We start from the raw sequence: 13,831 nt of genomic DNA, 5'->3' as shown, positions 1-13,831 counted from the left end.
TGTTTTTAATTTGAAGAAGACATTTTGCTTCTGTTTCAAGAAGCTTCATTAATCAAGAAGGTTCGTAATTGTTTGTAGACCCACTGTGTGTGTGTGTGTGGAAATCTATTAGATGCATCTGAGAAATATTTTTCAACATTAAACCATTCACACGACGTGTGATCAATATTTAATGTTGATTCTAAACATGTTGTGCAAACTTTTTTATTCTTTATTTTCCCCCCTTAGTCTGTAACTTTTTGTTTTTTTATTGCCTTCGCAGGGATTTATTTTATATGTAGTAACTTCTCTTTGAAATAAAAATGTATTACCTAAAAAAAAAAGTTATGCCAATAAATAGCATTTTCAGGTAGTTCTCGAACTAATGACCTGACCAAAATTGACCCCCAAATTTAGGTTGTTAAGTGGGAAATTTGTTGAGGGAGTTTTGCCCCATTTTACAACTTTCTTGCCACAGTTGGTGGTAAGTGGATCATTGCAGTTGTTCAATTAATAATACATTCGTTAGATGAATCTGGCTTCTCCATTGACTTTGTCAGAAGGTCGCAAGAAGGGATCATGTGACCCAGAACACTGCAACCGTCATAAATTCAAGTCCGTTGCCAAGTTCCCAAACTTTGATCATGTGACTACAATAGTTGTTTGAATAAGGGTCATAAGCAGAGGTTTTCAGCAGGTTCTGACCAGTTCTGCAGAACCGGTAGCAGACATTTTGAGTAGTTCAGAGAACCGGCAAATCCCACCTCTGACTGGCCCCGCCCACATCTATTCCCTGCCTCCCATTGAGTCCCAGCTGATTGGCTGGGTCTCCTTTGGTTGCCCTGCACAGGAGAACAGAGCTGGAAAGCAGGTTAGTGGGGTGGGGACGGAAGGGGGATTTTGCAGTAACTTTTCCCCTGCCATGCTCACCAAGCCATGCCACGCCCGCCAAACCATGTCCACCAAGCCACGCCACAGAACTGGTAGTAAAAAAATTTGAATCCCACCACTGATCATAAGTCGCCTTTTTCAGTGCCATTGTAACTTTAAACGGTCACTAAATGAATGACCAGAGGTCATTTTATGAGTACCACATTGCCTAACGAGCAGATTTACAACCATTATGACTTGGGACCATGGTGGTCATGTTGTTCCAATATGGTTGTAAGTAGTGGACTGGCTGCCCATAACCATTCCCAACTGGGAAAACGAACCATTGGGATCCCTGTACTGAATTTTGGAGGCAAGATGACGATCAGAAATGGTTCCCTTTCCTTTCCCAAAATTAATCACACAGACCTCGATATCCAGAAATGTAGAAGTGTTTATTTTTGAAAATATTTACACTGTATTTCAACATCACATAAAAATTATTGGAGAGCCTAACTAGATCACTCCAGTGTAACAACTTTTTCGAACTAAGTTGCCATTCATCACTTCCTTCATTTTGAGTAATTTTTAATACAAAGTTTCCCTTTATAAAACAAAACTGTAATTTTTGAGGCTGGGGTCCAAAACCAGAGCAATGACTCTGTTATAGGTCACAGATTTTCTCCTTCCCCTTTAAATCTCACCTCAAACTAGTCCAAGGTTTTCAAACTTGACAACTTAAAAATGCATGGACTTCAGTTCCCAGAATTCTCCAGCCAGGATTCAAACACTCCAACTCCCAGAATTCCTCATTCAGCACGTGTAGACTTCAGTTCCCAGAATTCTCCAGCCAGGATTCAAACACTCCAACTCCCAGAATTCCTCATTCAGCACGTGTGGACTTCAGTTCCCAGAATTCCCCAGCCAGGATTCAAACACTCCAACTCCCAGAATTCCTCATTCAGCACGTGTGGACTTCAGTTCCCAGAATTCCCCAGCCAGGATTCAAACACTCCAACTCCCAGAATTCCTCATTCAGCACGTGTGGACTTCAGTTCCCAGAATTCTCCAGCCAGCATTCAAAGACTCCAACTTCCAGAATTCCCCAGTCAGCATGTGTGGACTTCATCTTTCCCAATTCCCCAGCCAGCCATGGGAAGGGGAATTGGATTCTGGGAATTGAAGTCCATTCATCTTAATGTGCCCAAGTTTAAGAAATATCAACAACCACTCTATGCATCTGATGAAAACTTCTGCCTTTGAATAAAACATTAGTTGGAAAGGGGGCAATCAGATTCCTCTTGAATTTTGGCTATTATACACTAACATAGTTCATTTAGACAAATATGCAGGCCAGCCTAAAAACCTTGTTTCTAAAGGTGGAAACGGATGTCCTCACCGAAGCTCAGCTATGTTTTCTCCACACAGTCAAGAAATATTGAAAAAGCAGATGTTTTTAGAAATCTACCTTTCTATTTCAAGACTGCTAATGCAGTACTTCCTAAAAATAGAGTCACCTACACAGGAAAGGAGTGGGTCAGAAAAGTCAAAATGGCTGACAGGAAAAGCAGAGGTCTCTAAACTTGGCAACTTTTAAGACTTGTGGACTTCAACTCCCAGAATTCTCCAGCCAGCTATGCTGGAGTTGAAGTCCACAAGTCTTAAAAGTTGCCAAGTTTGGGGACCTCTGGTGCAAAGCCCCATCTGCTTTAAACAAGCAATGTGAGTTATGTAAGAAAAACAAGCTTACATGAAGTAATTCCAAACATGGCAACTTTAAGAGCTGAGGACTTCAATTCCCAGCCAGCCATGGTAAGGGGAATTGAATTCTGGGAGTTGAAGTTCACAAGACTTAAAAGTTGCCAAGGCTGGAGACACTTGGCTTATATCAGGAGGTTGCAGCCCTATGCTGACTTTTTTAGCCCCTACAGCTGTGCTTCTTAAGCCACCTGACCCAATAATTTTTTTCCTTTGGCTGTTCTCAAATAATGTCACTACCCCTACAAAAAACAACCCTAGACAGTAGTTTTACACAAGCATCTCAGCAAAACACACTTACACTGGTTTCCCTTTTCACAAACAGAGAATTACTGCTGCATGAACTTTCAAAATAAGTCCATTTGACCAAATCAAGGCATTCTTAAGGGCCAATCATGCCCCCTGAAGTAACTCAAAAACACTGCCTTGTGCAAAAAAAAAAAAAAAAAGGTGGCAGGAGTTTAACTATAAGCAACAACGAAACAAAGCCACAATCATAGAAATCTCAGCAGCATTCATGTGTGTTTGCAAGGTTTTTTTTTTTGCAAGCACCAGAAGCAATGGATGGAAACTAATCAAGGGAAGAAGCAACCTGGAAGTATGGAGAAAATTCTTGACAGTGAGAACAGTTAAACAGCGGAATAACTTGCTCCCAGAAGTTGTGGGTATTCCATCAATGGAGGTTTTTAAGAAGAGTTTGGACAGCCTCTTGTCTGGAATTGTATAGGATCTCCTGCTTGAGTAGGGGGTTGGACTAGAAGACCTCCAAGATCCCTTCCAATTCTCTTCTGTTATCCTGCATCCCATTAGATTCAGCATAGATTTAGCTACCCTTGACCAATTATAGAAACCAAGTTAGTTCAATTAATATTTCAGTAACAAACCACCAGGGAAACCAAGAGGTACAGATATTCCTTGACTTATGACCAAAATTGGGGCTGAAACTTGTCGCTAAACAAGATGGTTATTAAGTGAGTTATGTCCAATTTTATGATTTATTTATTTTTTGCTCTGGTTGTTAAGTAAATTGTTTAGTGAATCTGGCTTCCCCCATTGATTCTGCTTGTCAGAAGCTAGCCTGAGAAAGTCAGAAATGTGATTATGTGATCTGGTGACCCTAAACTTATCATGAATGCTGGTTGCTCAGTGGCCAAATTCTGATGATGACACTGGCTGTGACGGTGTGAGAACTGATTGCAAATCAGGTTTTTTTTTCAGCACTGGTGTAACTTTGAATAGTCTCTAAACAAGTGGCCGTAAATCAAGGATTATCTGTATAGGCTTGAGCGGAAAACCATAGCAAGCTACTTTAATTCTATTGCCAAGAAAGTTGCAAAAACTCCCCTCTAGGAGATATATAAATATATATATCATTCAACATCATGCCAAGCCTTCGTGCAGTTTTCTAGCTTTTCTATTAGCAGGCTGTATAAACCACCCAACATCAACCACACTTTAGCAAAAATCTATAAAATCTAATCTCTGACGCTTGCTAAAAAGATGGCTGTTCTTTTTTTTCATCCTAAAAGCAACATATTTAATTTCCTGTCATTTTCTTCTTCTTCTTCTTCTTTTACTCTTGAGTAAACATGTATTGGAGCCTTCTGAAGAATAGATTTCCCTGCTTTGTGAAACTAGAGGCATAGATTTTTTATTCATTAAAAAATAGCATAAAATATTACTTGTTCATCTGTTCCTTTGGGCCCACGATTAGCAGGTTCTGCATGCTTAATCTGTCTGGGTGAAAAAAAAAGCACAAAGCAGCCACGATAGACTGTGTCCAATCCAGGACGAAAAATAACCCACCCACCCCCCTGAAAAATATAGAGCGGAAGTCACAAATTGGAGAGCTAGTTGGGGTTAAAGGCACCAGGCGAGAAACTAGGAGACAGTGAATTCTAGTTTTGCTTTATGCACATAGCCAGCTGGGTCGTCTTGAGCCAATCACTCTAGGAAGGAAACAATGGCAAACCACTTCTGAAAAATCTTGCCAAGAAAACCGCGGAGACCTCTTCAGTCAGTCCCCAAGAATCACCTTATGCGTGCGAGTCATTTTTTTTTTTAAATGGACTCAGCAAAGTGATTAAACAGAAGGGGGAGGGGGAATCTATTTCATAAATACCATATAAATAAATAATTTTATTAATTCTTTTTGAAAGGCTAGAGTACTGGGGGGAAAGGGAAAAGTTGAGATGAGAGTTTGGTGTAGCGGTTGTAGCTGGCCTAGAAATTGGAAGGCTGTGAATTCCAGTTCTACCCTAGGCACAAAACCAGCCAGGTGACTTTGGACCAATCACCTGGAGACAGTGAGTTCTAGTCCCGCCTTAGGCTCGAAAGCTGGTTGGGTAATTTTATGCCAGTCCCTCTCTCTCTCTCTCAGCTCAGTCCTACCTCATAGGGTTGTTGTAGGGAAAACAAGGGATGTTAGGGTGCCTTGAGATGCATAACAGAGACAGGATATAAGTGAAAAATAAATGGTGTTTTTTTTCAAAGAGGCAGGCCTTCACAACTGCATTTTCCTAGTTGCCATTTCGACTTTTTGAAACCCGCCACTTCCTTGCAAGTGTCTAACTTGGTAATTCTTTCCAGCCAAAGAATTAGGATTTTGGACAACAAGGGAAGGTTCCTCGCTGATATTTCCTTTCCAAATCTGCTTCTGCCCACTGTCCCCACTTAAAAAAAACGAAAAACTGCAGTTCCTCTGGAAAAAAAAGAGCATCATATCAAAGCGAAGAGTTTTCTCTGGAGAAATAAACCCAAGTTGCTTTTTTGGGAATTAAAAACGGGAGGGAAATATAGGTTCAAAAGAGAAGGGAGAAAACCACAAGGGAAAACAGATCTTTCCAGATCGGTGATTCTCAACCTCGGAAATTTTAAGAGATGTGGACTTCAATTCCGAGGATTCCCCCAGCCATCTTGGGTGGACTTCAGTTCCCAGAGTTTCCCAGAAGGAATTGGTGGACTTCAAATCCCAGAATTCCACAGCTAGCTTGAGTGAACTTCATCTCCATTCCTGGCTGGGGAATTCTGGGAGTTGAAGTCCATTTGTCTTGAGGTGGCCAAGGTTGAGAAACACTGCTCCAGGCCGATCAAGGGGCTTTGGGATTGTTCACACAGCCGCAGTTTGCTTTATACTGTGAAAGCTAATCCTTGTTGGAGAGGTGGGCATGGACATGGCACGGGCCACGCGTACCCGGAGGGAGTGATGGTCTTGCCAACGGTGCCACCTTTTTCGAGCTGCAGAACGCACCTGGAAAATCCCCCCAAAAGAGAGGAATCTGGTTAGTGGTCCTATGGGCTGGGCCCAGTGACGCTTCTCTTAAGTGAAAACAAATCAGAATTACCTCAGTAAAAAGTGTGAATACTTCAATATACATTTCCCTCAGTTTCCCCTTTTCATATGTACATTTTTTGCCAATATTTGTAAAAAACAACAACCAAGGCCCACTAAGATTTCTACTATGTCCAGGTAGTCCTTGTGTTATGACCACAACTGAGCCCAAAATTTCTGTTGCTAAGCAAGACAGAAATTTTGCGAAGTTAGTTTGCACCATTGTATGACCTTTCTCGCCACAGTTAAGTGAATCCCTCAGTAACACGGTTGTTAAATGAATCTTGCTTCCCCATTGGCTCTGCTCATCAAAAGGTCGCTAAAGGGGAACACATGACGACTCTGGGACACTGCAACCATCATAAATATAAGTCATTTGCAACAGAGGTGGGTATTTAGCAAGTTCTGACCAGTTCTGGAGAACCGGTAGCGGAAATTTTGAGTAGTTCAGAGAACCGGTAAATCCCACTTCTGACTGGCCCCGCCCCCATCTAGTCTCCGCCTCCCTATTCCCAGCTGATTGGCTGGGTCTTCTTTGATTGCCCTGCACAGGAGAACGGAGCTGGAAAGCAGGTTAGTGGGGTGAAGAGGGAATGCGGATTTTGCAGTAACCTTCCCCTGCCACGCCTAAACCACACCCACCAAGCCACACCATGCCCACCAAGCCACGCCCATAGAACTGTAGTAAATTTTTCTGAATCCCACCACTGATTTACAAGCGTCCGAATTTTGATCATGTGACTATGGGGATCGTTAAGTCATTTTTGTCAGTGCTGCTGAAACTTCAAAGTCACTAAACAAATGGTTGTAAGTTGAGGAGTATCTATACCTGTATCATTTTGTACTGACTTTTCCTCCAAATCTTGGGGGATCTGAGGAGAATGGGTTCCTGCTGCATCCCGTTTTCAAGGGGAATCCCCTCCCTCAACGGCCACTTGTATCATCCTCAAATGTATGACATTCACACAAAAAATCAGGACCACCCTTTAAAGAAAGTGTGCAAAATGGATCTGGAATGTATCCTCGTTTGTCAGATACTCTGCATTACTGACTGTCACTTTCCTGAAGCTGATATAGGACTGCTAGTAGCAAATAAATACACTCCACCCCCCCCCAATGATGGAGTTACCAGAGAATTACTAGTAGTCGTTCTCTTACTACTGTTTATTTAAAGACCATTCATTCCATTACAACGGAAGGTGAAAAAGTGACTTACGATATTTTTTACCCTTAAAATTGTTGCAGCATCCCCATGATCACGTGATCAAAATTAGAATGCTTGGCAACTGGCATGTACTTATGACAGTTGCAATGTTCCACAGGGTCACGTGATCTCCTTTTGAGACCTTCTGACATGCAAAGTCAATGGGGAAACCAGATTCACTTAACAACCATGCTACCAACAAGAACTGCAGGGAGTCATTTAACAATTGCGGCAGGAAAGGTTATAAAATGTGGCAAAATTAACAATTTCCTTGCTTAGCAGAAGAAACGTTGGGCTCAATTTTGGTCATAAGTCAAGGACTACCTGTAACTGTTTTAATTAGAGAAAATAATATATCTAATTTTGTTTCCAGAAACCACTTCTTGATTTTATGCTCAAGATAGAAAAAAAATTAGGTTTTGCTGATTACTTTGCTGTTATAGCAATAGCTAGTATTTACTACGTGTGAAAAAGTAAAAAAAGTTGAGGCTGTAATTTTATTTTGTATTTTATTGCATTGAAAAATGTTGGAAGTCAGTGCTTTTTTCTCCTTATTCATTTTCCCCTTCATCCCACAATTCTTCCCTTCTCACTTCATTTATATTTCATATAATGATAATCGTAACAAAAGGTTACTTATATTAAATATAATATAAATATTCTTTTATTAAAGGTAACCATTTTTAATATAAAGATAGGTTAAATATAATATAAATAATATATTACAATATATTATATTTAAGACATCTTTATATTAAAAAGAGAAAATAATCCCACAGATATGGTTTTGAGGGCAGATATTGGAATCAGCTCACCATGCTGAAATTTACCCCTTCCTATAGCAGATAATAACTCATTTTTCACATATCTTTCATTTCAGTCTTCCCTATGTACAATTAATGGTGCTCTTCTTGGAGTGATTGGAGAATAAATTCCTCTAATAATTCACATGTTGTTTGTTGCAATTTGGAACTGTTTTCATTTCTCCACAAACAATTTCTTTTGGTTTAATAAAAAGAGAGATAATGCAACTTACCTCGCTGTTTAAGAAGCAGTAAAACACAGACACAAAAAAACCCTAGAAAAAAGATTAATATTAAGAGATGGATTTTTCGCTCCTCGGGATAAAAAAAAGAGAAATCATTTACAGGAACAAAAGTACTTGTGTGAAGTTTAGATGCAAGCTTTTACATATTAATGTATTATTACATCCCCAGCCTGGCAGTTTCAGAGAAGTTTAAACTTCTCCCAAACTTGTTTAAATTTTAGGCAAAATCTAATGATGGTTTACAGTGGTGTTTCCTAACCTTGGAACATTGTAAATATGTGGACTTCAACTCCCAGAATTCCCCAGCCAGCTATGAAGTCCACACATCTTTAACTTTTTTGTAAGATTGAAAAACACTGATCTACAGATATGAGAAACCTCAGCTGGAGAATTTGGTTTGTATTCTTTTAATTACAATTCTACTCTATTAACAGTGCTGGATTTTAGATGCAAGAAACTAGTTTAAGTAATACATTTCAAATATAGATGATAAGGACAGCAATTATAACCCAGACCTTCACATACAGAGATCCAGTTTTTGAAATGAATGCTGAACAAAATTTTGGAGATCTATTCCGTGGGGCCTTGAAGGTCTTCTAGTCCAACCGCCTGCTTAAGCAGGAGATCCTATGCCTGTAGTGGCTAATCTTTTTGGGCTCCTGTGTCAAAAACTGTGTGCGCGCCTGCGTGCCAGCACCCAGAAGGCAATGCGCCCCCTCCCGCCCCTTGCGCAGGTGCATGCAATCCCCCCGCCTCCTTACCTGCACTGCACCTCACAGCTGATTTTTCGGCTGGGTTGAGGCCTTTTCCGGCCTCCCAGAGGCTTGAAAAAGCCTCTGCAGGTTTTGCAGGCCGAAAGTGACAAAACGGGCCTATTATTCGGCCTGCAAAGCCTGCAGAGGCTTTTTTCAAGCCTCTGGGAGGCTGAAAAAGCAGCCAAAAAATCAGCTATGAGGCGCACACATGTGCAGTGAGGTAATTTTGCCTGGGGCTCGTGTGCCGGCACAAATGGCTCTGTGTGCCACCTATGCCATGTGTGCCCTAGGTTCGCCATCACAGCTCTATATACCATTTCAGACAAAGGGCTGTCTGGGTTTTTTTCCGAAAACCTCCAGTGTTGGAGCATCCACAACTTCTGGAGACAAGTTGTTCCACTGATTAATTGTTCTGTTAGAAAATTTCCCCTTAATTCTAGATTGCTTCCCTCCTCGATTAGTTTAGATCCGTTGCTTCTTGTCTTGCCTTCAGGTGCTTTGAGGAATAGCTTGATTCCCCCTTCTTTCTGGCAGCCCTTGAGATATTAGAAGACTGCTATCATGTCTCCTCTAGTCCTCCTTTTCATCAGACTAGACATACTCAATTCCTGCAACTGTTCTTCATATGTTTTAGCCTCCAGTCCCCTAATCCTCTTGGTTGCTCTTCTCTGCACTCTTTCTAGAGTCTCAACCTCTTTTTTACATCGCGGTGACCAAAACTGGATGCAGTATTCCAGGTGTGGCCTTACCGGAGCTTTATAAAGCGGTGCCAACTTCATGGGATCTTGATACTCATTTCCTGCTTCCACACCACTTACCTGAAAAGACTGCAAGAAGGAATTGAAGTAGATGAAAAAGATCTGGGATATGTCATCTTCTCCCGGGTTGACAAAAAACAGCATGTAGGTAATTCCCAGAAGTGGCAGGAGGACTAACGTGGCTTTGACTGCCTTCCTGTTAAAGACAAGTCAGAGATTAAGTATTGCTCAAGGTTGACCGCCATTGACAAAAATCCAGACCCACCATACTTCCAACCTATCCATTGCTTCTTGTCCTGCCTTTGGGTGCTTTGAAGAGCCCTGTTGGCGCAGTGGTTCAGATGCAGTATTGCAGGCTAACTCTGCCGACTGCCAGCAGTTCGATCTTCACCGGCTTAAGGTTGACTCAGCCTTCCATCCTTATAAGGTCAGCAAAATGAGGACTCAGATTGTTGGGGGCAAAAGGCTGACTCTGTAAACTGCTTAGAGAGGGCTGTAAAAGCACTATAAAGTGGTATATAAGTCTAAATACTATTGCTATTTTTTTCCTTCCTTCCTTCCTTCCTTCCTTCCTTCCTTCCTTCCTTCCTTCCTTCCTTCCTTCCTTCCTTCCTTCCTTCCTTCCTTCCTTCCTTCCTTCCTTCCCCCTTTCCATCCATCCATCCATCCCAGGTCAAAGTTGACTCCTTACATCCTTACAAAGCCTTCCATCCTTACAAGGTCGGCAAAATGAGGACTCAGATTGTTGGGGGCAAGAGGCTGACTCTGTAAACTGCTTAGAAACGGCTGTAAAAGCACTATAAAGCGATATATAAGTTTAAGTGGTATTGCTATATGCAGCCTTAAATTATGAGAAGCCCTTTAACCAATGTTTCCCAATCTTGAAAAGATTGTGAAGTGGTATATAAGTCTAAGTGCTATTGCCTCTCCCTCCCTCCCTCCCTCCCTCCCTCCTCCCTCCCTCCTTCCTTCCTTCCTTCCTTCCTTCCTTCCTTCCTTCCTTCCTTCCTTCCTTCCCTCCCTCCCTCCTTCCCTCCCTCCCTCCCTCCCATCCATCCATCCATCCCAGCTCAAGGTTGACTCAGCCTTCCTTCCTTCCAAGGTGGATAAAATGAGGACCCAGATTGTTGGGGGCAAGAGGCTGACTCTGAAAACCGCTGAGAGAGTTATAAAAGTGCTGTGAAGCGGTATATAAGTCTAAGCGTCATTGCTATTTGGAGAATAGTTTGACTCCCTTGTCTTTGTAGGAGCCCCTCAAATATTGGAGGATTGTCTCATGTCATCCCTCTAGTCCTTCTTTTCATTAAACTAGACATACCCAATTCCAGCAATCGTTTTTTTGTATGTTTTAGCCTCCAGTCTCCTAATAATCTTTGTTACTCTTCTCTGCACTCTATTCTAGACTCGTCTCAACATCTTTCTTATAGTGTGGAAACCAAAACATACCATACAGGTATTCTTCAACTTACAAGCATTCATTTAGTGACTGTATGAAGTCATAACAGAACTGAAAAAGTGACTTACGACTGTTTTCCATACCTACGACCATTCTGGCATCCCCATGGTCACACGATCAAAATTTAAATGCCTGGGATCATGTTATCACCATTATTGGCAAGCAAAATTCAATGGGAGAAACTAAATTTGCTTAACAACTGAGGTGATTGGCTTAATGACTACTGCAACAAAAAGGTTCTGAAATTGGATGCAACTTAGCAAGTTCTGATCTCAACTGTCGTCATAAGCCGAGGTCCACCTTTAATACTGAACTTACCTGTATTGTATGGTTTCCGATGTGGTTGAAGCTCTCAGTTTCGTCATTAGAATCCTAACTATGTTAAACAGGAACACAAAATTTATCTGCGAAAAGGAAAAAAAAAAAAGAAGAGATAACCAGATTAACAAACTTTAGTAGCAAACATGGTCTTCAGGAGGTTCTGACCAGTTCTGGAGAACTGGTAGCGGAAATTTTGATTAGTTCGGAGAACCGGCAAATCCCACCTCTGACTGGCCCCGCCCCATCTCTTCTCCGCCTCCCATTGAGTCCCAGCTGATTGGCTGGATCTTCTTTGGTTGCCCTGCGCAGGAGAACGGAGCTGGAAAGCAGGTTAGTGGGGTGGGGAGGGAAGGGGGATTTTGCAGTATCCTTCCCCTGCCACGCCCCACCAAGCCATGTCCACAGAACCGGTAGTAAAAAAAAATTGAATGCCACCACTGTTCAGTAGGGAATAAAGACAACTGGATAAACTTTCTGTGCCTCTCTTCACAGAAGAGAGAGAGAGACTGAAATTAAATTTTCCCCGAGCAAATCGAAATTAAACCATTTTCCGCCTTCAGATCAATGCATGGTTCACGATTTCTTTTCGTAGCTGAGAAAATCAAGGCCTGGTCCTTCTGATTTTTTTCGGCAGTCTGAAGGGAGAATGAATATTACATGTGACTGCACCTGATTTTATAACTCGTTTTTTTGTGGCAGCAGTTAATTGAAGGCAGCATTCATTAAGCAAATCAATTGCCCATAACTGGCATCTATTGCTGGAAATTGGAAATAAATGTTGATTTCTGCAAAAAGCAAATCGTAAATCATGAACACGCGACCGCGGGGTGTTAAAATATTGCCAAACATGATCACATGAATGTGGGAATGCGACCAACAGTCACAACTTCTAATGTGGGTTTGAAATAGCCCTGGGGAGATCAGTGGTAACTCTGAACAATCACTAAGTGACCAGTTGTACATAGAGGACTAACTATATTCATTTGTTTTACTTATTTTATTTATTTATGAAGCTTATATACTACCCACATCACCTGGAGTCGACTCTAGGCAGCTGACAATCAATAATATAACTATATGTAACATTTCAAACCATTTTTCACACTTATAGAATTCTTTATTGGCCAAGTGTGATTGGACACTTGGCCAATAAAGGAATTTGTCTTTGGTGCATATGCTCTCAGTGTACATAAAAGAAAACATACATTTGTCAAGAGTCAAGAATCATCAGGTACAACACTTAATGATAGTCATGGGGTACAATAAACAATCAAATCGTACTGGGAAACAGTCAATATAGATCGTAAGGATACAAGCGACAAAGTTACAGTCATACAGTCACAAGTGGGAGGGGATGGGTGATAAGGAATGATGAGAAGATTAATAGTAATAGTAGTGCAGACTTTGTAAATAGTTGAACAGTGTTGAGGGAATTATATGTTTAGCTGAGTGATGGCTTTCGGGGAAAAAACTGTTCCTGTGTCTAGTTCTGGCGTGCAGTGCTCTATAGCATCGTTTTGAGGGAAGGAGTTGAAACAGTTTATGTCCAGGATGTGAGGGGTCTGTAGATATTTTCACAGCCCTCTTTTTGACTCGTGCGTATACAGATCCTCGATGGAAGGCAGGTGGGTAGCCATTGTTTTTTCTGCAGTCCTAATTACCCTCTGGAGTCTGTGTCTGTCCTGTTGGGTTGCAGAACCAAACCAGACAGTTACAGAGGTGCAGATGACAGACTCAATAATTATGACCACTGCAGCAGCCTCATGGTCATGTGATCAAAATTCAGACGCTTGGCAACTGACTCACATTTATGACCGTTGCAGCGTCCTGGAGTGTGTGTGTCAAGTGATCCTGCGTGGCGACCTTCTGACAAGCAATGGGGAAGCCAGATTCACTTAACAACCACGTTACTAACTTAACAACAGTGATTCACTTAACAATTTTGGCAAGAAAAGTTGTCCTGGGAAATGTCGGATGGCCCTGGCCCTATCTCTGTTTCTGACGCAGACCCTCTGTCAGAGCCTTCCCCAGACTCCAGGACTGGCCCAAGTTCCTCTCCAATCTCCTCGTCGTCTGAGTCTGCCACCAGCTCCGCTGGTCAGCCACAACAACTTCCCCTTGACTTTGCTTTTCAGAAGCAGGCTGGGAAGATTACGAATGGTGGAATGTCATAAACAAATGGTCCTTAAATGAGTGACAGTTGCCAAATTCTCAGATCATAATCACAGGACTGCAGGGTCATTGCTAAGGTCATAGGTGTGAGGAACGATCGTAAGTCACCTACTGTTCTGACTCAAGCCTTGTTCGAATTAAACAAATGCAAACTGTGTATAAAAGCAAACTTATTTTAA

General features: G+C 41.7%; 1 protein-coding gene across 3 annotated transcripts in view; it reads right to left on the bottom strand.

The window, feature by feature from the left end:
• Nucleotides 1-1,288: 1,288 nt before the first annotated feature.
• Nucleotides 1,289-13,831, bottom strand: part of CRHR2 (corticotropin releasing hormone receptor 2) — a 141,490-nt gene continuing 128,947 nt past the window's right edge. For all 3 annotated transcript variants that reach the window (XM_087946981.1, XM_087946982.1, XM_026688759.2), the window contains 4 exons: nt 11,478-11,563; nt 9,764-9,899; nt 8,179-8,220; nt 1,289-5,857 (listed from right to left, as the gene is read on the bottom strand). In XM_087946981.1, the coding sequence (XP_087803107.1) occupies nt 5,717-5,857; nt 8,179-8,220; nt 9,764-9,899; nt 11,478-11,563 (405 nt within the window). In that variant the 3' untranslated portion in view covers nt 1,289-5,716. The remainder of the gene's footprint in view (nt 5,858-8,178; nt 8,221-9,763; nt 9,900-11,477; nt 11,564-13,831) is intronic.

This window comes from Notechis scutatus, chromosome Z (genome assembly GCF_049901735.1).
Source record: "Notechis scutatus isolate UNSWTSFEM ecotype Mainland chromosome Z, rNotScu1.2, whole genome shotgun sequence".
NCBI lineage: Eukaryota > Metazoa > Chordata > Lepidosauria > Squamata > Elapidae > Notechis > Notechis scutatus.
Note: the sequence above shows the minus strand (reverse complement) of the source record. Positions and strands in the feature narration are given on the sequence as shown.